At 42.8% G+C, this 27,329-nt stretch overlaps 2 protein-coding genes and 2 non-coding genes across 4 annotated transcripts; 2 read left to right on the forward strand and 2 right to left on the reverse strand.

The window, feature by feature from the left end:
• Positions 1-9,702: 9,702 nt before the first annotated feature.
• On the reverse strand, positions 9,703-12,909 carry LOC112214956 (beta-1,4-glucuronyltransferase 1-like). The gene is made up of 2 exons (XM_024373989.2): positions 10,914-12,909; positions 9,703-10,595 (listed from the first exon to the last, which is right to left on the reverse strand). The coding sequence occupies exons 1-2, from the start codon at positions 11,691-11,693 to the stop codon at positions 10,404-10,406; spliced, it is 972 nt and encodes a 323-aa protein (XP_024229757.1). The 5' UTR covers positions 11,694-12,909; the 3' UTR covers positions 9,703-10,403.
• Positions 12,403-12,484, forward strand: trnas-gcu. The gene has a single exon. It is a non-coding gene; the product is annotated as a tRNA-Ser (tRNA).
• A 78-nt stretch (positions 12,910-12,987) lies between the features above and the next one.
• trnas-gcu lies at positions 12,988-13,069 on the forward strand. The gene has a single exon. It is a non-coding gene; the product is annotated as a tRNA-Ser (tRNA).
• Positions 13,070-14,014: 945 nt separating this feature from the next.
• LOC112214598 (prefoldin subunit 2) lies at positions 14,015-26,465 on the reverse strand. Its single transcript, XM_024373476.2, has 4 exons — positions 26,311-26,465; positions 18,664-18,752; positions 15,068-15,191; positions 14,015-14,561 (listed from the first exon to the last, which is right to left on the reverse strand). The coding sequence occupies exons 1-4, from the start codon at positions 26,389-26,391 to the stop codon at positions 14,373-14,375; spliced, it is 483 nt and encodes a 160-aa protein (XP_024229244.1). The 5' UTR covers positions 26,392-26,465; the 3' UTR covers positions 14,015-14,372.
• Between the last annotated feature and the right edge of the window lie 864 nt (positions 26,466-27,329).

Consider the following 27,329-nt stretch of genomic DNA (forward strand, 5'->3'; position numbering starts at 1 on the left):
CCAACACGCAAGGCAGGGGGTGGGGTCTGGGGCCCTGTGTGGCGGGGTATTACCCATCCAACCATGCTGTATAAATCCACAACTCAACGCAATTAACAAGCAACTGGGAGGAGAACTAATTAGTGTTATCGTTATCACCGGCCCCAACCCCTATTCCTCCTAAAGAAAGGAGGTCAAACACACACGCAACGAGCTCAGGAAAACACACCGAAACAAATGAACTAAGCACACATGCACTCGCATAACACACACTGACACACACACACACTAATTCCCTCCCAGCAAGTGAAGTAGGGGCTAATTACAAACTTGTTTGCAACTCAATACCAGTATCCTCTCAGACAGGTCGAGTGTCCCCCACCCCCTCCCCACATAGGAGGGTCTCCCAGGCAGCACCATATGCCCAGGGGTCATTCACCAAACAAACAATATATTCACTTCCCCTTCCGCTGTTGTGAGGTGCTATAGGAGGAGAAAGAGCAAAGTCTCTTGCCTCAATTGGCCCAGGGTGATTGAGGATTGAGGATTGAGATAGCAGTCACTGTGGAGGCAAATATTTGTGGTGGATTGAAAGACAAGGAGTGAATCCCCGTCTAAATTTTTAGCACAGTCAGAAAGACCCCCACAAAGCTCTTATTTTAACCAGCATCTACCACGTATTATTAACAACATTACTGTTTTTGTTGTTTGCATTATACTCAATCTCAGTTGACTGTTTTTAAGCAAGGTACAGTATATGACAGGATTATATAGTGCCTTCACGATCCCTTGACTTTTCCCACATTTTGTTAAGTTACAGCCTTATTCTAAAATTGATTAAATTGTTGTTGTTTTTCATCTATCTACACACAATGCCCCATAATGACAAAGGAAAAACAGTTTTTTTAGAAATGTTTGTTAATTTATTACATATCAAATGGAAATATCACATTTACATAAGTATTCAGACCCTTTACTCAGTACTTTGTTGAAGCACCTTTGGCAGCGATTAAAGCCTTGAGTCTTCATTGAGTAAATACACCTGTATTTGGGGAGTTTCTCCCATTCTTCTCTGCAGATCCTCTCCATCTCTGTCAAGTTGGATGGGGAGTGTTGTGCACAGCTATTTTCAGGTCTCTTCAGAGATGTTTAGGCTCTGGCTGGGATACTCAATGACATTCAGAGACTTATGGGGTATTGTTTGTAGACTGATGAGAAAAAACAAACAATTTAATCGATTTTAGAATAAGGCTGTAACGTAACAAAATGTGGAAAAAGTCAAGGGGTCTGAATACTTTCCGAATGCACTGTGGATGGGATATCATCACCCAGAATAACATTCTGTACCCCCTCATTCTCTGGATGACACATCATCAGCCTATCAATTGATGCTGAATTATTCATGATTTGTAGAAGGTTGTTCTCTAGGTTCAAGTCTCCATTCTCATGACCTTTGTATTGAAAGAGTCTGGCACTCTAATACGATGGGGCGACTTGTGTTCTAAATTCAATTGTGTTATTTGTGTGTGTGTGTCCAACCTGTGTGCTTGTGTACTCTGTGTCTCTGTCTCTCGACGTGTATGTCTTTCTGCCTGTGTCCAACCCCAGGGCTATCTGATAGCGAACCACCTCCCCAAGGAGGACCTGTTTGACGTCTCTCTCTACTGCCAGCACTACTGTCTCCTCCCCCTGGATGGGTTTTTTTCAGGTTCAGTTAACAAACGGCCCGTCCTCCTAACATAGTCCCAGACGGCACTCCACCACAGAATGTGGTCTTGGATGGGGATGCCTGCTCTAGTATTTCTATAGCTCCACCTAAGGAAGGTATCACCGTTGCTGTGTGTGAAGATGAGCTTACACAAGGAGATCTCCTTTTGATGACTTATTAACCAACCAACAATGTTGTCTAATTTATGCTCTATGCACTAGAAAATAGACTTGAGGATGGATGGGTGGATCACTCTCAGGTTTTGTTTGCTGGGCTGGTCGTTGGCCCTTGTGCTTATGATTACTGTGATTTGTGACTAGCAGCAATGGCTGCTAGTGGTCATGGTGGTGATGTAAGGGGTTAGAACAATAGGAGGGCCAATGTCTGTCTGTCTGTCTGTCTGTCTGCCTGTCTGTCTGTCTGTCTGTCTGTCTGTCTGTCTGTCTGTCTGTCTGTCTGTCTGTCTGTCTGTCTGTCTGTCTGTCTGTGCCTGGCTGGCTGGCTGGCTTCACTGCCATGACATCATAGCCTTGAGAACTCAGAGACGAGAAGCTTAGAGAAGAGAACATAGAATCTTAGAATTCTTTGGAATCTTAGAAGCTCTCTGTGTCAAAGAAAGAACACTGTCCAATTCTGGATTCTGTCTGTAACTCAATAGGCACCTCTGTCAAATGTTGGTTTGTGGTCAAAATATTATGACTCAAAATGCTATTGAGTTATATTTTATTTCTACCAATTGTAGTCAAATTGAATATCATACTCACAGAAATTGTGCTTAACATTTTAATTGACATTGTCTTTCAAGTCTCTTTACTTCCATGCCTGTGAACTCACAGAGAACTATCTGCTTACCAGTTTGGCCAACATGTCTAAGGTGACTTAATAGAAGAAAAATAATTGAATTCTCACACCACGCAGCCTCGCTGCGATTCCTTGATATAACAGGTGTTATTGGAGTTGTTTAGGAATGCTAAAGGGCTTAAAAGGTAGGACTTATTCTCACCTAATACTTTAATACTCATTAATTCCTGATTCAGTGACTTACCTCTATTGAGCCCCCCTTCCCCCCCTCCCTGTCCCACCCTGCCCCACCCACCTGCCTGCCTCAGCCAAGCCACTCTGCAGCTCTGCCAAATTACCCCCCGGGAGGGACAGGTGGATAAAGTGAGGGCTGGGGGAGGGATGAAGGGATGGAGGGTAGAGGATGGTTATTTAAGAGTGCTTAAAGGCTCAGTAAAGTTTGTTTGTTGTGTGCTAATTTTGTCTGCATTCATGTCACCTAGATGTACTGATAGGAGTGCACTACATACACACTGACCTGAGCTTATAAATACTCTTTAGAGCACTGAATAGACTTTAATGATTGATTGATTGATAGTTGCCCATAGAGAGACACACATTCTGAGACATTGTTTGCAGCATGGTTATTATTCATTTATTGCAAGAAATGGAGAATAAGGGGAAATAAGCCACGGCAAAAATCAAAAACAACTCCTTCTAAAACTATCTCCTCTGCTTTTTCCTATGAGAAAATACATGTTGTATATCACTGTATGTACTGTACTGTGTACTGTACCAGAACTATGGATAAGCTCCTCTCCTCTGAGATTTAATGCAGATCCTGGGAGCTATGAGGGCCCAGGGAATGTGCAGCCAGTCTACAAACACAGTACAATAGGCCAATTGCATCATGCCATCCTTCATCTGTTACTAAATTATTGTGATAGAGGAGCTTGCATTAGCTCATTGATCAAGGAGACAGATTTAACTTAGCCCTATGTGGCTAGTGTCAGTGTCTGGTCAGTTGGTTCCCGACTCCAAGGTTCTGGTTCCTTGTGTGTGTGTGTGTGTGTGTGTGTGTGTGTGTGTGTGTGTGTGTGTGTGTGTGTGTGTGTCTGTGTGTGTGTGTGTGTGTGTGTGTGTGTGTGTGTGTGTGTGTGTGTGTGTGTGTGTGTGTGTGTGTGTGTGTGTGTGTGTGTGTGTGTGTGCGCGCGCACGCAACTCTGTGTGTTTGTGTATGTGTGTGACAGTGTGTGCGCGACTGTGTCAGAGGGGGATGCCCTGTCCAGCCTGCCCCCGTCCGTCTGTTCTCTCCTGGTGAATTCCGGCAACAGTGGGTAGGAGGAGTATACAAGCTGGGCACTGGGGAGGATAAAAGAGGACGGTGGGAGAAGGAGGAGGAGGCTATAAGCAAGGAGCTGGTGAGGCTCAGTGAGAGGGATTACCTAGATCCATTAGGCCTGATTTTCTTCCCCCCCGGGCGGTGTCACGTCCTATTAGAACTGCAACCGCTAGCTGAGTACCACGGTGGTGGAGGGCGAAGGGAGACGTATCTAGCGGGATACGTTTAAAGCGCAGGTAGCCAGGGCGTCCAAGAACACTCGACTTAACTGGCCATGAGTGAACTGGATGCGTGCATCGGTGGGAGCTTGTTCCGTAAGCAGACAGGTCGCCTGCTCCTAAAGCTGGCATTGATGACCGATAAGCTCACACTCGTTTAAGTGAAACGGATGTTTGAGCTCACTTCTGTCCAGGCTGCTCTGCCTGGTGTTAAGTGTTACCAGAGGTGACCTGTTCCTGTTCCTCTCACCCCTGAGACACAAACATGTCTCACCTTTTCACTGAAATGCATTTTGGTTTCTACTTTTCACATTGCTTTGCATCTTTTTTTATTGAAGAGTTGCTTGTAGAGTTCACATAAAATGTTTTATTTTATAAGTATTTCATTTCATAAGTAGTTAAGTTGTAACACGTTGATCGTCATGACCTGACCTCATAGTGGAATCCAGGTGAACTCACCAGACATGTAACACTCAACAACTAGTTCTAGTTGGACAGTATAGGTCAGTCATACTCAATAGGCAGACTTGGTCCCGGATCCAAATCAAGAACGGGGTCAATACGGACCGCGGGTCCTGACTTTAAACAGGTTTTCTTTTTTTTGGGGGGGGAGAGACTCAGTCTGGCTGTGAACTTTCTGCTGTTGGGAGTTGTAATAACTCTGCCAACTCTGCATTGGCAGTTACCCTATTTTTATCACATTCACTTACAGCTATTTATAACCGGTCAAATAATATACATCAAATAATATAATAAAAAAATGTCCAGTTGATCAACTTGCCCATGTTAGCTAAGTAGGTAAGCTAGGCTAACCCCATGGCAAAATGTGTAGATTTGCAGGAAATTTGCTTTACAGCTGCGAACTGTTATCTCCACCAACAAGAGGCGTGTGAACAGTTTGGGGTCGCATGGGTAGCGAGGGGTTTCTTACTACGCGGATAAATTCAAATATCTATCTTTGCCACCTAGGAAATTTGTGTGACCGGACCTTCTCAAATATTATTTGAATACCGTGTACCGAAATCTTTTGGAAATGTTCAATGTGTTTACATCACATTTTCAACTCTACTGATAGTTTTGTCACAGAAACTGTCGCGTTAAATAGATAAATGTTCCTACTCTGGTCTTGGCATGTACTCTCTAGCCAACAGCTGGCAGATACAGTGCGGGTAGATGAAAAAAATTATGTTGAACTTCACAGGATGGTGAAAGTGCATGGTATGAGTTTGAGGCTCCTTTCCAATAAATTTCGCCGGTCTGATTATTTTTCTTCGGTACATGAAGTAACAGAAGTTGTCATCAAGCACTGATTTCTATCTGCAACATATCCTTTTGGTGGAGACCCACCACTGGTGGGAAAATTCGCAAATGTTTACGTATGCATACAAATCTGAAGCTAATTGGATGTAAACCTAACTTGTACTGACTCATTTGTTACAGAGTAATATAATTCAAGTAAACCCAACATACAGAGACGTGTTTGAAGTCAATTCGATACAACTTATTCTCCTCAGGGGCAATCAATTAAGAAAGGCATTGATTTCCAGTCAAGTGCTTTCCAATGGTCAATCAACAGGGGAAGCCGTCATTAGCGCACAATAAGGTCCTAATGCTGAACATTTTCAATGACTGTCTGTTTAACATGCTGTGGCAATAGACAAAAGGTAATTCAGCTCTTAATACTTTGTCTGTGGGTGCACCCCAAATGGCACCCTATTTAGTGCACCATACAAAAGGGAATTGGTGCCATTTGGGACGCAACGGTCTCTCCAGTCCTCCGAAGTTTTGGGGTCACTGCTACCTCACTGCAATTCTCATCCATGAAGTGACCCGCAAAAAAAGCCCCCCTCAAAAGCCCCACTAGGCCGAGGGCTCCAGCATGTCTGGTCTTCCCTCGGTACACATACACCCCTCCTCTGCCTCCTCTTCTCCTTGTACACAGCCAATCTAGTGGTAGGCCTCCTGCTAGCTCCACACAGAGGCCAGCCCTAATTGCTCTTGTCGTAAAGCTCCCTGACCCTAATAAGCTGCAGCTCCCCAAAGCTGTCGAGATAAACCCCACTTTACCTCACCAAACCTGCTTAATGCCACTCCTTATCCGTACAACCCCCCTCCCTTCCCCCTCTGCCTTCTGCCACTCAAACACCATCGACGGGACGGTGACGTACTGAGGAAGAGTGAAAAATAGGAGCAGAGGGAAAGCGCAAGAGAAAAATAAACAACGTAGTCCGAGTTATTGGTCTGGTGAGATGAAGAGAGGCACATAAAAACAAGAACGCCCTACGATGAGAATGTTGACAAAGAAAATCTGCTAATATGGTTGAAGGTAGAGTTGTTGGAGTGAGAGAGCAGGGACGAGATGTGTATCTGCTTAGATAGATCACTGGTGTGATAAGTTAAAGTGTTCGGATGATGAATCAAGTGCCCAGCAGCAGTGATTACGTGTTAGTCCCTTCCGTGTCTCACCACCAAGTTCAATAAATGAGATTACAGGGCTTTGTGGAGTTCACTTCAAAACAGGTCGTGTTAATTACTAAAAAAGATAGGATGTTAGGTCGAATCACCTTTTAACCCAGGCGTCAGCTTCTATTGGTTTAGTTAGTGACATCTTTTAAACCCAGAGACATGTTGTGTCCTCACAAGTTGGGAGCAACACCACACTACATACAGTGGGGAGAACAAGTATTTGATACACTGCCGATTTTGCAGGTTTTCCTACTTACAAAGCATGTAGAGGTCTGTAATTTTTATCATAGATACACTTCAACTGTGTGACGGAATCTAAAACAAAAATCCAGAAAATCACATTGTATGATTTTTAAGTAATTAATTTGCATTTTATTGCATGACATAAGTATTTGATCACCTACCAACCAGTAAGAATTCCGGGTCTCACGGACCTGTTCGCTTTTCTTTAAGAATCCCTCCTGTTCTCCACTCATTACCTGTATTAACTGCACCTGTTTGAACTTGTTACCTGTATAAAAGACACCTGTCCTGTTCTCCCCACTGTATATGGTTTCCTCTAAAAGAAAGATAAAAGTTAATTTGTCAATTCAAAAATGTAAAATTGCCCATTGTTTTATTTGTGGATTTTTCACTTCCTGAATTGACAACTGAATTCATTGAAAACTGAGAGAAATTGAGATCATGAATAAAAAAAACTGCCCTATTTAATTAGTTTTTTTCCAACATGCTAATTACATTTTTTAAACTGACAACTAAAATCACCCCGGACCTTGATATGCAAACCCTTATCACCAAAATATTAGTGAAATGTAGAGAGAAATCTGTTGATTTCCTTCCCAATCATCATAGAAGTAAATTGGTTAGCATGAAAATCTACTAGATTGACGTACTCAGGAACATGATTTAGACTCAACAGAATAAGAACTGCGATCCAACACGACAAGTCGTATTACCATAGGTAACCTTACTCCACTGCCTCCTACTTGGTTGAGTCGCTACTACACACAATTATACGTGCCAAAAGCATTTCATAGTAACGCCAACTGAAATTATCAAAACATTTTACTTTAAAAAAAAATTGGTAATAACATAGGACAGTCAATTAATTTTCCCCAAAAAATACAACATGTAATGAAAAGTAATTTCAGAAACAAGTTGTAGTTTTTGTTGTATTTTAATAGGATATTTTAATATTTGAAAAATATCACAATGAATATGTAAACTTCCAACAACAAATCTTTTTGGATGTATCTTTTTTTTCACTCCCAAATAACTAAAGAAAATTATATATTAGTGGTTGGACAACAGAGTTCTGGCTATTCTGTGCTACATTTAGTCCTTCACAGGGCTAACAAGTCAGTGACCACCGCTATGCAAAATAGTAATACTGTACCATATATTCACAATGCAAAATAACCAGGATGAATACTATGGATACATCCTAAATGGCACCCCATTGTTCCGCAAGTAGTCTATAGGGAATAGGGTGCCATTTGGGACGTGACCTAGGGGATCATACTGTCGACATCCCTACTAAAGAGAACAACATACAGTTGAAGTCAGAAGTTTACATACACTTAGGTTGGAGTCATTAAAACTAGTTTTTCAACCACTCCACAAATTTCTTGTTAACAAACTATAGTTTTGGCAAGTTGGTTAGGACATCTACTTTGTGCATGACACAAGTAATTTGTCCAATAATTGTTTATAGACAGATTATTTCACTTGTAATTCACTGTATCGCAATTCCAGTGTGTCAGAAGTTTACATACACTAAGTTGACTGTGCCTTTGAACAGCTTGGAAATTTTCAGAAAATTATATCATGGCTTTAGAGGCTTCTGATAGGCTAATTGACATAATTTGAGTCAATTAGAGGTGTACCTATGGATGTATTTCAAGGCCTACCTTCAAACTCAGTGCCTCTTTGCTTGACATCATTGGAAAATCAAAAGAAATCAGCCACGACCTCAGAAAAAAAAGGTTCATCCTTGGGAGCAATTTCCAAATGCCTGAAGGTACCCCAATCATCTGTACAAACAATAGTATGCAAGTATAAACACCATGGGACGACCCAGCCGTCATACCACTCAGGAAGGAGACGCGTTCTGTCTTCTAGAGATGAACGTACTTTGGTGCAAAAAGTGCAAATCAATCCCAGAACAACAGCAAAGGACCTTGTGAAGATGCTGGAGGAAACAGGTACAAAAGTATCTATATCCACAGTAAAACGAGTCCTATATCGACATAACCTGAAAGGCCGCTCAGCAAGGAAGAAGCCACTGCTCCAAAACCGCCATAAAAAAGCCAGACGACGGTTTGCAACTGCACATGGGGATAGAGATCGTACTTTCTGGAGAAATGTCCTCTGGTCTGATGAAACAAAAATAGAACTGTTTGGCCATAATGACCCTCGTTATGTTTGGAGGAAAAAGGGGGAGGCTTGCAAGCCGAAGAACACCATCCTAACCGTGAAGCATCATGGTGTGGGTGTGCTTTGCTGCAGGAGGGACTGGTGCACTTCACAAAATAGATGGCTTCATGGGGAAGGAAAATTATGTGGATATATTGAAGCAACATCTCAAGATTAGTCAGGAAGTTAAAGCTTGGTCGCAAATGGGTGTTCCAAATGGAAAATGACACCAAGCATACTTCCAAAGTTGTGGCAAAAAGGCTTAAGGACAACAAAGTTAAGGTATTGGAGTGGCCATCACAAAGCCTTGACCTCAATCCCATAGAACATTTGTGGGCAGAACTGAAAAAAAGTGTGCGAGCAAGGAGGCCTACAAACCTGACTCGGTTACAGCAGCACGGTAGGAGGAATGGGCCAAAATTCACCCAACTTATTGTGGGAAGCTTGTGGAAGGCTACCCGAAACGTTTGAACCAAGTAAAACAATTTAAAGGCAATGCTACCAAATACTAATTGAGTATATGCAAACTTCTGACCCACAGGGAATGTGATGATTGAAATACAAGCTGAAATAAATCATTCAATCTACTATTAAGCTGACATTATCAAGCTTCACATTATCAAAATAAAGTGGTGATCCTAACTGACCTAAAACAGAATTTTTACTAGGATTAAATGTCAGGAATTGTGAAAAACTGAGATTAAATGTATTTGGCTAAGGTGTATGTAAACTTCCGACTTCAACTGTATGTGTTCATAATATTAACTATTTGTACTTCAAACAAATGCAAACCATACAACTCAAATCCTTTAATAAATAAGTAACCATTTACATTAAATAGACATTTAATTTCTCTAAACGTTCAACAGTGTTTTGTTATACCTGCAGGTAAACGCAACTAACTCTTTCCAGTTAACACACTGGTATCACAGCAGTGTTAGACTCAAAACACCTGTCACTCTTTCCCACTACATACATCTCTCTATGGGAGTGTCAACCAAACCCAGCTTCTATAGAACAATGAGTCTATTTACAAAAACAATTGTGGTCTTCAGCAGGCACTAGAAATGACAGGCCCACCCTCACTGTCAATGCATAGGTAATGCTGATTATGATGATGATGTGAAAACCTTACAGTCAAGTGTCTACTATTGCCATCTAGTGGTTGACCGACTTGGACAAATGAGCAGAAATTCAGGGACCAGTGATCATTTCATGTTTATGTTGTAGTGCAGTTGGTAATTTGTTGATTTCTTGCTGGACAGAGGTCTTGTGAACTCATAGGAATGCTGAACTCCAAATCAACACCTAGCCTGTACTTAGGGAGATGTGATCCAACGCTGATTCACACTATAGGGCCAAACCGTACTGTTCTGGCTTGGATATTTTCCTCTCACATGGTCCTACCCAGCAACAAAGATGAATGCGTAACCAGGCCAACCCCTAGTTTAACCCTATAGTGTCAATCAGTCACCAGTGTTCTCAACTTGTCTCCTCAGCAGCGTTGAGGGGAGGAGGGGTACTTGGTCTTCAGGCCCTCCTTGAAGCTGCGGAATAGGAGGCGGCTCCTTCGGTTCTCCTCATCCTTCCTGCTGTGGAACTCGCCATGAACTTTGAACCCTTTGTGCACCACGAAGGCAGAGTTGAGGACAGAGAATCCGTAGCCCGTCACGTGGAGCTTACAGACCTGGGAGGGAAGAGGAGGAGTTAAGGGGGACAACATGAAATGGTGAAAACTTTTAATTGAATGACGTGTCAGGACAAAGTATTTGTTTTATATTCGATTTGTATAATGTAGATTTTACTGCTGTGCAAGAATCTCTGCAGTGTCCTTTGTCTGTTGATAATGTAATGTAGTCCTAACTGTTTTCAACCATACACAAACACACACACACACACACACACACACACACACACACACACACACACACACACACACACACACACCTGTCGCGTCCACTCCGCACTGTGAGTAACTGGCTACTTTTATCCGTACAATACATACCTGGCTGATGCGGTTAAAGCCGCACTGCCTGAAGCCGTCGTACAGGGGCACGGTGCGGAGCCCAATGTAGAAGGGCTCCCAGGGGTCCACCCAGGAAAACGTATAAGTCACGTCCAGGGGCCCCAAGCCTTGGCTATGTCTGTTCACCCACTTGGAGTAGTTGGTGGGTGCCTGGCACTGTGGGTATGGCATCTCATAGAAGGGCTGCACCTCTCCCACCTGGTACAGCTGTGCCAGCTCCGACTTGGTGGCAGGCATCTTGTGTACATGGCGGATCTCAAAGGCATGCAGGACGATGACCTCGGCTGTGGCAAACGTGGCATCTTGCCCATGTGGGAAAATTGCCACAGAGAGAGGGTTCTGCCAACGTTCCACCAAAGAGTCCAGGGGGTGCAAGTTGTTGATGGATGTGTGCGTTGCTAAGGCCAATTGGTGCGAGCTTGCATCCGCTCCATTCTTCTGATTGGTGGAGAAATCGCTGTTGATCAAGTTATTGTACACACGGTATTTCCCGCAGGCATCAAATATAGCCCCCGTGGACAGAGAGTACATGAGACACTCTTTCCGTGAGTTTTTCTCAGAGTGGCCATTTTTCTTGCCAGAGCTCCGGAAAAGCTCAGAGTATCGGTAGCGCTGCTGCTTACCGTGCATTACCGTGCAGTTTCGATAGAAAGGAGAGGTCAAATCAGTTGCAAGACGGCTACCATTACCAGAGCAACACTTTAAACACGGAACATTCCTTATAGCAATGTATTCCCGGGCACTGCATGTACACCACATACAGCAAAATCCTTTAGCAATATGCCCCAGGTAGGTATAAAATTGACCACTGCTAGGTGGCTAAGTAGTTACACGGAGCACATTTCGGAATGTATTTATGGGGGGCTCTCCTCGACTGTCTCATGCCGTTGACATCACGCAGTGCTGCCGTAGGATTCGATAAGATTTTCAGTAGTGAAATCATTGCACGGGCCTCCTTCATATTTGATGATATGCGGTTTTGTCAATCTCATAGCATTAAAAAACACATTTGGAGAATGGTGGGTTTCCACTAGATAGCACATCCACAAAGTTGGCTATATCGTAAAAAATAATGAAAACAAAAACGTGCTTTTTGGCCATAATTTATTTTGATGTTAAAGGTACACATAAGGTAAGCAGTGTGGTTATGGTTAAGTTTAAAATCAGATTTTAAGCAGATACATTGTATAAATAGACGGGGTTTATGACTTTGTGGCTGTGGTAACTAGTGACGACCTTGTGGCGCACGTCTACGCTTTTCTACCACAAACCCTAGTATAAGAAGGGCACGTAGCTAGCTACTGCCCTTCTGGACCATTTATTGTGTTCGTAGCAAACAACTGTATGTTCAAATATGCTAATTTGGTTTGCTTGCACTTTCATGAAAATGCTCTCTCGAATAACATAACCCAAATAAATTCATGACAGTAGTTATGGGGTGTGATTAGTTATGTGTAAGGACTCTGAGGACGAGGTGGCCGAGTGGTTAAGGCGATGGACTGCTAATCCATTGTGCTCTGCACGCGTGGGTTCGAATCCCATCCTCGTCGACAAATCTTTGTTTATGTATATTATACTGCTGTGCAAGTGTCTGTTGATAATGTAACTGTTTTCAACCATACACACACACACACATGTCGCGTCCCCTCCGTACTGTGAGTAAACTACCTACTTTTATCCATACAATACATACCTGATGCGGTTAAAGCCATACTCCCTGAAGCCGTGGTAGGTACAGGGCCACGGTGCGGGGCCCAATGTAGAAGGGCTCCCAGGGGTCCACCCAGGATAATGTTAGGTCACGTCCAGGGGCCCCAAGCCTTGGCTATGTCTGTTCACCCACTAGGAGTAGTTTTTCTACCACAAACCCTAGTATAGAAGGGCACGTAGCTAGCTAGTTCGACATAAAATGGACCATTTATTGTGTTCGTAGCGAACAACTGCATGTTCAAATATGCTATATGGTTTGCTAGCACATTGAAATAACATAACCCAAATACCCCCTCGTAAATTTAAGATAAAAGGGGGTTTTGGATTATGATGTGACTCAGAGGACGAGGTGGCCGAGTGGTTAAGGCGATGGACTGCTAATCCATTGTGCTCTGCACGCGTGGGTTCGAATCCCATCCTCGTCGACAAATCTTTTCCTATCGCAGGAATAAAAGTGGTGTCCCGGTAGCTAGTTAGAGTGAACAGTATCTGGCCAAATATCCTCCTCCGTGTGTGTGGAAAATGATATTGGTCAAAACTGAAACCCCGCCTAATAACCACATCAAATTGACACCTTCTTGCTCGAATACAAAGTCACAAGGAAGAAACAAAAACGTTCAAACCATATTTATTGTCCAGTCGTGCCCCACACGATACACTATCGTGTGCTGTTTTTTGGGTACTCTATAGCTTACTGCTCCAGAGGATGGCATGCCATAGCACTGCGGTTTATGACAGCTGGTAGGAAGGTCCTTTGTTGAGACCAGTGCATCGGAACTTTGCCTGCCACCATCCAGGTAGATTTCCTGTTGTCTACACCCATGAAAAGGTCCCCACAGTATAAGACTACTGACAGGCCAGCTCATAAATGCCCAAAACAGTGACTAGCAAACCATATTGACTGAATAATTTATTACTTGTGTATTATTTAAATTATTATTTGTATTCCTAACATGAAAAAAAATACATATTCACAAAACTACACAGTGAAAGTTAATATAGGCTAGGACAGTGTACTTCAGATCCTTTGGGGGCACTTAAGACTAGTACTATATCAGACTGGAAGTCTGTCCCAAATGGCACCGTATCCTCTCAAAATTAGTGCACTATGTAGGAAATATGGTGCCATTTGGAACTTGTATTTATGTTATCCATCTAAAACCAATGCTCAGAGCAAGGTTTCTTTCCAAAACAGATCAAAATGATGCAGTGAACAGTGCTTTCCCAATCAGATTGGCATTCCTTTTGCATGTGTTGTTCTATGGCATGCCAGAGACAAACCTCTCTAAGACAAAACACCAACAATATCATAATGTACATTGAAATATGACAGTATTAATAAACATCAAATAAATGTGACAGACAATATATGGTCATCAAGAAGGCATGTTGTTTAATACAACTATCATCCCGTAAGATTTTGATGAAACACTGCCTCGAGTAAAAGGCGAAAGGCTTGTTCATGTCTGAAGAGAAAATAAACCAGAGTAAGTAAATTGTTGGCTAAAGTTTTGTTTAACTATAGGTGAAAAAGATTCAATAACACATGGCTTCATTTATCTCAATTGAATGGTCTTGAGAATCTGGCCCTTGTAACATTGGTTTATAACCTTCATGCAAGACATACGTAAAACTCGGGCCCTTGAAATGCCTTTCAGGGTCTGTGCTGACTCGATGCTTGATGGCATTCTGCACAATTTCCTATTTTACTAAAGCCTTTTCACAAAGCTACGAAACTAGAACGCCGGCACCGCCTTTAGATGCGCTCCCTTCGCCCCCATTGGAGGACGCTGCAGATTTGCCCTGGCCTTCCTCCCCTTCTCCCACCAATCGGATGTTGTATTTTTCCCGGTACTCTGTGAGCTCCCGGCCTTTCGACTGCATCTGTGTGTTGAGGGATTCTACAATCTTTGAGATCTGTAAGGAAATGAGAGAGGGGAAAGCAGATAGTTAATCATAATGTCTGACCAGTAGTGATTTAGTTGTTGCAGTACTATCGTATACAACCTACAGCCTTGGTACCATAGCCTCGCACCATAACGAACATCAGTATTTTGCAGTAGATTACCTGCTGGGTGTCGACGAACGGTAACGATTCAACATGTGGAAGAATCATTAAGAAATGAAAAGAAAATGACTCCCGATATTCTGGTCAGAGGCGATAGGACGCTCACTTGCTGTATAAGTACACTCGGCAGTTAGTTGGTCAAGTCTGTTTCCTCTATTAAAAAACTTCCAAGCGAGTTTACCTCACCAGTCGGACTACAGCCAATGGCCACCACATCGCGTACATATTGACATATTCATGGCATCTTACCATCAATCACAATTATTTCGGAATTCCCATTTTACACCAGCACTTCAAAGTGTTTTACAGTAACCTGAATTATACCCAAAAGAGCAAGCCAGAATAAAAATGTTACCTGTTCTTTATTGCTTTCCAGAGCTGGTAAGACTTCCTTAACTGTCCTCTCCACGAGCACCCCACCCACCAGCCGGAAGCACTTCCTTGTTGGGTCTACGTCTTTTAGGGTCTCAATGACTAGGCTGAGAAAAGAGGGAATTTGTAAAAGGAAAGTAACAAGGGTGAATCTTATCCTCTTTCTCAATACACATGGGAAGAGAAGATAAGGTTCCTCCCCTCATACCTTCTCCTCCAATGTATGTTGCGAGGGAGATGAGAGGACTCCAGGGAAGACTTGAGATTCACCCCAAGTCTCAGAATCTCATCTCTAACACCTTAGACTGAACAATGATTATTCCTCTTTTTGGTTAAGTCCACTAAGGTGAACAGTGAGTGAATTGGTAGTGGTAATAGTAAAATGTCTGAAGTAAGCATAGCCACGGGAAGTAGGGATATGCTGCAGCAACCCCGGAAAAATCTGAATAAAGTATATTTTATTTTTGAAATAAGATTTTTGCACAGAAGTAGCGCACTGGGCCTTCACTAAACTTCACTAAAAGAAACGTCCCTTTTTGAGGACCCTGTCTTTCAAATATAATTCATAAAAATCCAAATAATCCAAATAACTTCACAGATCTTCATTGTAAATGGTTTAAACACTGTTTCCAATGCTTGTTCAATGAACCACAAACAATTGATGAACATACACCTGTGGAACGGTCGTTAAGACACTAACAGTTTACAGACAGTAGGCAATTAAGGTCACAGTTATGAAAACTCAGGACACTAATGAGGCCTTTCTACTGACTCTGAAAAAAAAAGAAAGAAAGATGCCCAAGGTCCCTGCTCATCTGCGTGAACGTGTCTTAGGCATGCTGCAAGGAGGTATGAGGACTGCAGATGTGGCCAGGGCAATAAATTGTAATGTCCATACTGTGTGACGCCTAAGACAGCGCTACAGGGAGACAGGACGGACAGCTGATCGTTCTCACAGTGGCAGACCACGTGTAACAACACCTGCACAGGATCGGTACATCACACCTGCGGGACAAGTACAGGATGGCAACAACAACTGCCGGGGTTACACCAGGAATGCACAATCCCTCCATCAGTGCCCAAACTGTCCACAATAGGCTGAGAGACTGGACTGAGGCCTTGTAGGCCTGTTGTAAAGCAGGTCCTCACCAGACATCACTGGCAACAACGTCGCCTATTGGCACAAACACACCGTCGCTGGACCAGACAGGACTGGCAAAAAGTGCTCTTCACTGACGAGTTGCGGTTTTGTCTCACCAGGGGTGATGGTCAGATTCACGTTTATCGTTGAAGGAATGAGTGTTACCCCGAGGCCTGTACTCTTTAGCGGGATCGAGGGTGGAGGGTCCATCATGGTCTGTGGCGGTGTGTCACAGCATCATCAGACTGAGCTTGTTTTCATTGCAGGCAATCTCAACGCTGTGCGTTACAGGGAAGACATCCTCCCTCATGTGGTACCCTTCCTGCAGGCTCATCGTGACATGGCCTTCCAGCATGACAATGCCACCAGCCATAGTGCTATTTCTGTGAGATATTTCCTGCAAGACAGTAATGTCAATGTTCTGCCATGGCTAGCGAAGAGCCCGGATCTCAATCCCATTGAGCACGTCTGGGACTTGCGGAGGGTGAGGTGCCTTCCCCCAGAAATGTCAAGGGAACTTGCAGGTGCCTTGGTGGAAGAGTGGGGTAACATCTCACAGCAAGAACTGGCAAATCTGGAGGAGATGCACTGCAGTACTTAATGCAGCTGGTGGCCACACCAGAAGCTGACTGTTACTTTTGATTTTGACCCCCCCTTTGTTCAGGGACACATTATTCCATTTCTGTTAGTCACATGTCTGTGGAACTTGTTCAGTTTATGTCTCAGTTGTTGAATCTGGTTATGTTCATACAAATATTTACACATGTTAGGTTTACTGAAAATAAACCCAAGTTGAGAGTGGGAGAACATTTCTTTTTTTGCTGAGTTTAGCATTAGCGGACCTATATAGACCTCTGTAGCAGGAAACATTGTCGGAGGAAACACTGTACACCTGGCGACAGTGTCAGCATGCATGCGCCCGGCCCGCCACAGGAGTCACTAGAGTGCGATGGGAGAAGGACATCCCTGCCGGCCAAACCCTCCCCTAACCCGGACGACGTTGGGCCAATTGTGCGCTGCCCCATGGGCCTCCCGTTCACGGTCAGCTGCGACAGAGCCTGGACTCGAACCAGAGTGCAGATTTAACAAAAATAATTAACAAAACCCTGTCCACAAACATTTACATCAAAAGATGCAAAGTTATGGGCAAAGACAAAACATCCACATCAAATAACAAGGAAAACAACCACTTTTTGTGCAGTATGACATTTACCATCCTTACAAACCACTTAAGTGTAAATGTACATTACTGTATTGTACATAGGCTGGTCATCTAGGAAGAAAAACAATGCACAATACAGTAATTGAGCACATTGCTACAGAGGCCTACAGTGGTTTGTGATGCTGTGGCTCAGTTGGTAGAGCATGGATCTCCGTGGCGGAGATCTTTGTGGGCTATACTCAGCCTTGTCTCAGGATGGTAAGTTGGTGGTTGAAGATATCCCTCTAGTGGAGTGGGGGCTGTGCTTTGGCAAAGTGGGTGGGGTTATATCCTTCCTGTTTGGCCCTGTCCGGGGGTGTCCTCAGATGGGGCCAGTGTCTCCTGTCCCCTCCTGTCTCAGCCTCCAGTATTTATGCTGCAGTAGTTTATGTGTCGGGGGGCTAGGGTCAGTTTGTTATATCTGGAGTACCTCTCCTGTCCTATTCGGTGTCCTGTGTGAATTTAAGTGTGCTCTCTCTAATTCTCTCTTTCGGAGGACCTGAGCCCTAGGATTACCTGACATGATGACTCCTTGCTGTCCCCAGTCCACCTGACCGTGCTGCTGCTCCAGTTTCAACTGTTCTGCCTTATTATTATTGGACCATGCTGGTCATTTATGAACATTTGAACATCTTGGCCATGTTCTGTTATAATCTCCACCCGGCACAGCCAGAAGAGGACTGGCCACCCCACACAGCCTGGTTCCTCTCTAGGTTTCTTCCTAGGTTTTGGCCTTTCTAGGGAGTTTTTCCTAACCACCGTGCTTCTACACCTGCATTGCTTGATGTTTGAGGGTTTTAGGCTGGGTTTCTGTATGTATGAAAACAAGTATGAAAACGTATGCACGTATGTATGGTGCTCTGGATAAGAGCATCTACTAAAATGGAAATTGAATGAATACACCATTTCAGTTCACATAGAAATAAGTTGTATTTGCAAAGTATTTCACGAAACTAGAAAACATATCAAGAAAGTTTTTTTTATATTCCACAAGTATTTCCAGATTAACTGTTTTGTAAATACTCAAATAAGTTACATATTTTTTTCTTTTTTAAACACTAAAGTAGTGCACTGGGACTTTACTAGTCCTGTATTAGGGACCGATATAAATGTCTTAAGTGCAGGAATTTTTGTTTGTTCCTAGCACCCCCAACTACTTCCCGTGCCTATGGAAGTAAGAGAAAGAACTAAAACTGAGTATCTACTGAAGCAGGTCACACTAACTAGAGCTAGTTACCTATGCTCATTGATTTCCATCTCCAACTCTGCAGCCTTGGAGGCCATGCTGCGCTGCTCCGTGCGCATCCTCTGGAATGCAGCCACGACCTGTCAGACACATCGAATACATAAAATCAAACATTCACTCATAATAATAATAAGAAGAATAAAATGCCATTAAGCAGACAATTTAGTCAAATGACTTAAATTTGATTTGGTGACCTACGGTTAAGAGCATTGGGGCTAGTAACCGAAAGGTCGCTGGTTTGAATCTGAGCCGACTAGGTGAAAAATCTGTCCATCTGCCCTTCAGCAAGGCACTTAACATTAATTGCTCTGGATAACAGCGTCTGCTAAATGACAAAATAAACAAATGGAAGGCAACAAGTTTAGTCAGTGTAAAAACCCTCTTACAGTAGTGCACGCATACATTTTTGTAGGGGGTCCTAGTTGGAATCGAACCCACAACCCTAGCCTTGCAAGCACCATGCTCTACCAGCCACAATACACACAGATTTCTCAACTTACATTAGATTGAACAAATTTGCAAAGAGCCTCGTTATATAGGCCTACCTGGACTATGAAATATCATTAGACCATGTGTTGAGTCGTTATGAGTAAATGCAATAGCTAGTAGTTTTTGTAATTAAAAAAAAACTGACTGCATTAGTTACTAATGCTGTTTTGTGTCTGACACTGCAGGACTCCAGACTGCAACCATTTAGTCGCATTAAGTGACCCTTGTACTTAGCTGTGCGAATAAAACATTTAACTGAGGGCCTCCCGGGTGGCGCCCGTACGGGAGTTGTAGCGATGAGACAAGATAGTAGCTACTACAACAATTGAATACCACAAAATTGGGGAGAAAAAGGGGTAAAATTCAAAAAAACAAACAAAAAAACATTTAACTGGTCACATCGGTGTGAGCTGCACATTCTACATGGTCACCTCACTCAAAACGACCCATTGTTTAGGAGGCTAAAACCATGACTTGGGTCAAACTGTAAAAGTACATTATACTCATGACTCTTGTAATGAAAGTGTCTGCCTGCCCAGGTGCCTGTATCACTGGGGCCCTGCTGCGGTGTAGAGCGAGCCACTTAAAGTGTTCTGATTGTATGACATTTTAAAATGTGCGGGGGAAAACACAGCTATCCTGTTGTCACAGTTAAAAGAGAGAAGGTTCTCAGCTTTCTGTAGGTCTTATTTCTCAACTCTAAATTCGTTTGGTAAATAGTAACTAATTTACCATTTGAATTTCATATGCCTTTGATATACAGAGCGCACGAAAAGCGCATTGGCCATTGCGATTGCATAGGCCTCATTTTAGTTGTAGGCTGCAACTGCAATGTTGTTTTGGACTAGAGGTCCACCGATTAATCGAATGGCCGATTAATTAGGGCCGATTTCAAGTTTTCATAGAAATCGGTATTTTTGGGGCGCCGATTTCCGATTATTTTTTAAATAAAAAGAACGTTATACCTTTTATTTAACTAGACAAGTCAGTTAAGAACACATTCTTATTTTCAATGACTGCCTAGGAACCGTGGGTTAACTGCCTTGTTCAGGGGCAGAACGACAGATTTTCACCTTGTCAGCTCAGGGGTTCCAATCTGGCAACCGCACAGTTAACTAGTCCAACGCACTAACCATTGCACCCCACGAGTAATCTGCCTGTTACCCGAATGCAGTAGAAGCCAAGGTCAATTGCTAGCTAGCATTAAACTTATCTTATGAAAAAAACAATCAATCATAATCACTAGTTATAACTACTAATCCAGTTGAGCAGGCAATATTAACCAGGTGAAATTGTGTCATTTCTCTTGCGTTCATTGCACGCAGAGTCAGGGTATATGCAAGTTTGGGCTGCCTGGCTCATTGCGAAGTAATTTGCCAGAATTTTACATAATTATGACATTGATTGAAGGTTGTGCAATGTAACAAGAATATTTAGACTTAGGGATGCCACCCGTTAGATAAAATACAGAATGGTTCCGTATTTCACTGAAATAATAAACGTTTTGTTTTCTAAATGATAGTTTCCGGATTCGATCATATTAATGACCAAAGGCTCGTATTTCTGTGTGTTATGTTATAATTAAGTCTGATTTGATAGAGCAGTCTGACTGAGCAGCAGCAGGCCCGTAATCATTCATTAATCATTCATTCGCACTTTCGTGCGTTTTGCCAGCAGCTCCTCAAAAGCACAGCGCTGTTTATGACTTCAAGCCTATCAGCCTAATGGCTGGTGTAACCAATGTGAAATGGCTAGCTAGTTAGCTGGGTGTGCGCTACTACTGTTTCAAACTTCACTCGCTTTCAGATTTGGAGTAGTTATTCCCCTTGCGCTGCAAGGGCTGTGGATTTTGTGGAGCGATGGGTGACGATGCTTCGAGTGTGGCTGTTGTCGATGTGTTCCTGGTTCAAGCCCAGGTAGGGGCGAGGAGGGGGACGGAAGCTACACTGTTACATTGGCAATACTATAGTGCCTATAAGAATATCCAATAGTCAATGGTATATGAAATACAAATGGTATAGAGAGAAATAGTCCTATAAATACTAAATTAACTACAACCGAAAACCTCTTGCCTTGGAATATTGAAGTCTCATGTTAAAAGGAACCACCAACTTTCATATGTTCTCATGTTCTGAGCAAGGAACTTAAACGTTAGCTTTTTTACATGGAACATATTACTTTCTTCTCCAACACTTTGTTTTTGCATTATTTAAACCAAATTGAACATGTTTCATTATTTATTTGAGGCTAAATTGATTTTATTGATGTTTTATATTAAATTAAAATAAGTGTTAATTCAGTATTGTTGTAATTGTCATTATTACAAATAAATAAAAAATATATATATATGTTTTTTTTAAATGTATTTTTTATTTATTTTTAAATCGACCGATTAAATCGGTATCGGCTTTTTTGGTCCTCCAATAATCGGCATCGGCGTTGAAAAATCATAATCCGTCGACCTCTATTTTGGACATCACAATTTACAGTTAGATTAATACATGGCTACTAGCAGTGTGTTTTATATTGAGAGTTAGTGCTCTACACTGCCTTCAGAAAGTATTCATACCCCTTGACTTAACCCACATTGTTGTTAGCCTGAATTCAAAATGGATTACATTTTTATTTCTTTTAAATCACCCATCTACACACAATACCCCAAAATGACAAAGTGAAAACGTGTTTTTATAAATGTTAACTCATTTCTGGAAAATGAAATGCAGAAATCTCATTTACATGACAGTATTCATACATGTCAGCATCACCTTTGGCAGTGATTACAGCTGTGAGTCTTGCTGAGTCTCTAAGAGCCTTGCACACCTGGATTGTACAATATTGGCAATATACACTGCTCAAAATAATAAAGGTAAAACTTAAACAACACAATGTAACTCCAAGTCAATCACACTTCTGTGAAATCAAACTGTCCACTTAGGAAGCAACACTGATTGACAATACATTTCACATGCTGTTGTGCAAATGGAATAGACAACAGGTGGAAATTATAGGCAATTAGCAAGACACCCCCAATAAAGGAGTGGTTCTGCAGGTGGTGACCACAGACCACTTCTCAGTTCCTATGCTTCCTGGCTGATGTTTTGGTCCCTTTTGGCAGTGCTTTCACTCTAGTGGTAGCATGAGACGGAGTCTACAACCCACACAAGTGGTTCAGGTAGTGCAGCTCATCCAGGATGGCACATCAATGCGAGCTGTGGCAATAAGGTTTGCTGTGTCTGTCAGCGTAGTGTCCAGAGCATGGAGGCGCTACCAGGAGACAGGCCAGTACATCAGGAGACGTGGAGGAGGCCGTAGGAGGGCAACAACCCAGCAGCAGGACCACTACCTCCGCCTTTGTGCAAGGAGGAGCAGGAGGAGCACTGCCAAAGCCCTGCAAAATGACCTCCAGCAGGCCACAAATGTGCATGTGTCTGCTCAAACGGTCAGAAACAGACTCCATGAGGGTGGTATGAGGGCCCGACGTCCACAGGTGGGGGTTGTGCTTACAGCCCAACACTGTGCAGGACGTTTGGCATTTGCTAGAGAACACCAAGATTGGCAAATTCACCACTGTCGCCCTGTGCTCTTCACAGATAAAAGCAGGTTCACACTGAGCACGTGACAGAGTGGCGACGCCATGGAGAACGTTCTGCTGCCTGCAACATCCTCCGGCATGACCGGTTTGACGGTGGGTCAGTCATGGTGTGGCATTTCTTTGGGGGGCCGCACAGCCCTCCATGTGATCGCCAGAGGTAGCCTGACTGCCATTAGGTACCGAGATGATATCAGACCCCTTGTGAGACCATATGCTGGTGCGGTTGGCCCTGGGTTCCTCCTAATGCAAGACAATGCTAGACCTCATGTGGCTGGAGTGTGTCAGCAGTTCCTGCAAGAGGAAGGCATTGATGCTATGGACTGGCCCGCCTGTTCCCCAGACCTGAATCCAATTGAGCACATCATGTCTCGCTCCATCCACCACAGCCACGTTGCACCACAGACTGTCCAGGAGTTGGCGGATGCTTTAGTCCAGGTCTGGGAGGAGATCCCTCAGGAGGCCATCCGCCACCTCATCAGGAGCATGCCCAGGCGTTGAAGGGAGGTCATACAGGCACCTGGAGGCCACACACACTACTGAGCCTCATTTTGACTTGTTTTAAGGACATTACATCAGAGTTGGATCAGCCTGTAGTGTGGTTTTCCACTTTAATTTTGACTGTGACTCCAAATTCAGACCTCCATGGGTTGATACATTTGATTTCCATTGATCATTTTTGTGTGATTTTGTTGTCAGCACATTCAACTATGTAAAGAAAAGTATTTAATAAGAATATTTCATTCATTCAGATCTAGGATGTGTTATTTTAGTGTTCCCTTTATTTTTTTGAGCAGTGTATATTTTTATTTAATTCTTCAAGCTCTGTCAAGTTGGTTGTTGATCACTGCTAGACAGCCATTTTCAATTCTTGCCATAGATTTTCAAGTCAAAACTGTAATGGTTCTCGAACTTTCAATGTCATCTTGGTAAGCAACTCCAGTGTAGATTTGGCCTTATGCTTTAGGTTATTGTCCTGCTGAAAGGTGAATTTGTCTCCCAGTGTCTGGTGGAAAGCAGACTGAACCAGGTTTTCCTCTGATTTTACATGTGCTTTCCTTAGCTAAAATCTCCCTGCTATTTGTGGTTGAATCTGTGTTTGAAATTCACTGACCTTACAGATAATTGTATGTGTGGGGTACAGAGATGAGGTAGTCACACTATTATTGCACAGGAAGTCCATGCAATTTAAGCACAATTTTACTCCTGAATTATTTAGGCTTGCAAAAACAAAATGGGATTGAACGTTTAGACTCAAGACATTTCATATTCATTTTTTGTTCATTCATAAAAATGTAGAGAAACTTAATTCTAAAGGAGGCCTCCTGAGGTCAATTTAATTTCTGTTTATTTATAATAGATTTGCATACATTTCTACAAACATGTTTTTGCTTTGTCATTATGGGGTATTGTGTGTAGAATTTTTAAATCCATTTTAGAATAAATCTGTAACGTAAAAAAGATAATGGAATTCATTATGCTACTTGCTATGGGCATCACAACTGACATTTGGACCAGCAATGTCAGCCCCATGAGTATGCCGAGCCTGACAGCACAGTGGGTCGAAGAGGGTTTCGTACTGAGTAAAGCCGGATTGCATACTCAAGAATGTGCTGGTTCTCATACCGCTGCTGCCAACTCAATGACAATTGGGAACATGTTTGAAACCTGGAAACATGAACACACTCCTAGCTCCATTCGAAGAACTGACTGGAGAAATGAGCTCAACTGCATCTGCAGAAGACGTGATACCCTCTGTCATGGCTTTGGAATGCCTGCCATGGACAGACAGAGCTGAAACTTCACTGCTTGACATGTACGATGAAATCCTGGTTGAGAATGAAACGACTGAGCAAACGAAACAGCACAGCAAGAAAGTGAAAGAAATAGGTTTTGATTATGTTTTACTGGTAATTGGGACATATGTAAATGCCAACAAAATAACTTTTTGGTCGGTGTGGTGTGTGTAACCTTTATTTAACTAGGCATGTCAGTTAATAAATTATTATTTACAATGACCGCCTACCCCGGCAACGCTGGGTCAATTGAGATCCGCCCAATGGGACTCCCAATCACGGCCGGATTTGATGCAGCCTGGATTCGAACCAGGGACTGTAGTAATGCCTCTTGCACTGAGATGCAGTGCCTTACACCGCTGCGTCCGTGTGTGTGTTTGTGTTAGCTATTTAACTGTACTAGAATGCTTAAAAGGCAGCTAAAATGTAAAAATATCGCTATTGTTTTTTTTTGCAAGGAAAATTGGATATTGTATCGGCCAAATCTATAGTATTGGTGCAACCGTATACACTATTTACACACAAAAGTATGTGGACACCCGTTCAAATTAGTGTATTTGGTTATTTCAGTCACACCCGTTGCTGACAGGTGTATAAAATCGAGCACACAGCCATGAAATCTCCATAGACAAACAATGTCAGTAGAATAGCCTTACTGAGGAGCTCAGTGACTTTGAACGTAGCACCGTCATAGGAAGCCACCTTTCCAACAAGTCAGTGAGTCAAATATCTGCCCTGCTAGAGCTGCCCCGGTCAACTGTAAGTGCTGTTACTGTGAAGTGGAAACTAGGAGCAACAGAGGTCCATATAGAAAGCAAGGTCCATACAGAAATAGTTTGTTGAGATCATCGTGGAAGAACTTGACTAGCCTACACGGAGACCTGACGTCAACCTTTGGGATGAATTGGAACGTCGACTGCCAGCCAGGCCTGATCAGTGCCAGACCTCTAATGATTTTTAATAAATAAATAATTCCCGTCCATCAAAATTAGCAAAATATAGTCCTCTATCCATCGTTGTTGGAATTTTCCATTCTCCCCGACTGTCTAGTGATTATTAGTGAGGTGGACAGTCAAGAAACTCTGAATATTGGTCCATTATAATTTCAGGCCTTGCAGGCTGGAACCCTCCCACGGGCTGTATGTTTGATACCCCTGCGGTAAAGTTTACCCCATTGTATTTGGTACGTGACAAATATAAATGTTTTTAATGTAGTGGGCGCAACATTTAGTAATCCCAATCCTCAAACAATATTTAAATAATTGGCTGGTGCCACCAACTAAAAAAATGTGGCACCTGGGGAAAATGTTAGTCTGGAGCCATACACTGGTAGACAAGGTAGAGGGACGCACTAACAGTGACAGGCAGAAATAGCATCTGATCTGCTCGAAGAGCACAACCATTGCCTTTTTCAGACGTTCCCCCTGAAGTTCGTATGGCTAAGCTAAATTCAGAGAAACCTAGTCAGACTGACAGATTGCAGTTAGCTAACATTATTATTAACCCAATGTCAAGAGATATTGTTGTGAATCAATACGACCTATAACGTCACCGTATTTTCTTCTAAATTATGAAACCTCAGTTGAGGAACACGCGAGTAGGAAGCAGACCATGGTGAGGGAGCGAGTTAACGTTCGCTAACGTTACTGTTAGCGTTAACTAGTTGGATGCGTGACTGACAAATCCGGGTTTGTATCTCAGTCCACAACGATTAAAAAGCATTTGCTAACAAATCATGAATATTCTGATACGGAGTGACGATACCTGCTCGGCCGACGGCCCTGACTGTTTCCCCCCGGTACTGCTGCTGGGTTTGTTAACCGTGCTGCTACTGTTGGCTGCCATCTTGGAAAGGTGCCGCTGCTAGTGGGCTGAGGGCCCAAACTCGTCACTAGTTACCACAGCCACAAATGGATAAACCCCGCCTATTTCTAAAATGTCTCTTCTTAAATCAGATTTTAAATCTAACCCTAACCTTCACCACACTGTTAACCTTATACCAAATCCTAACCTTAAATTAAGACAAAAAATATCATTTTGTTTTCATACATTTTTACGACATATCCTATTTCGACTTTGTGGCTGTAATAGCTAGTGATATCCAAGTTTACCATATTGAGCTGTCTAATGTGATTGCCTGTTAGGAATGAGGAAAAGATAGCGGAAGCAGACGCTTCTTCTTCAATGGGGTTTAACGGTGGTTGGCATCCAATAAATGTTGCATTACTGCCACATACTTGACTAGAGTAAAACTCCCTTATACTTCGCTCTAAAAAAAAAAGTTTTACAAAAAAAGAAAATTCAACAAATACTCTACCATCTTACACTACACTCACAAAAAAATATAATAACTCCTATACTCCACTATTTAAATTAATTTAGTTATACTTCAGGCCAACAGCCTGAATGAATGGGACACTGCCACTTAACACACCCTGTAACTCTTCTGATGTCAAGTCTCGCACACCCAAATACCTCTCTGAAGCTGCCACCACAACCTCGATTTTCTGCGACTTGCGTTCTATCCCTGCTGTACAGTTGATAACCATTACTATAAATGCTCAAATCCAATCTTACTGAAACATATATCACTTGTTGGTTTATCCCTCTGTATTGGTACAGATCTACTACTCACACCACTCCTCTCAGGATCCCTCCCCCTTGATCCATTTCTACTACTTTCTTCACTGCCTCAGCTTATGACAACTTCTGCACTACTCTAACCCTGGAAACCTCAACCTGCCTCTCTCGCATGGGACATTTCTGATCCCCAGCCCCATGGT

This window comes from Oncorhynchus tshawytscha, linkage group LG09 (genome assembly GCF_018296145.1).
Source record: "Oncorhynchus tshawytscha isolate Ot180627B linkage group LG09, Otsh_v2.0, whole genome shotgun sequence".
Classification (NCBI taxonomy): domain Eukaryota; kingdom Metazoa; phylum Chordata; class Actinopteri; order Salmoniformes; family Salmonidae; genus Oncorhynchus; species Oncorhynchus tshawytscha.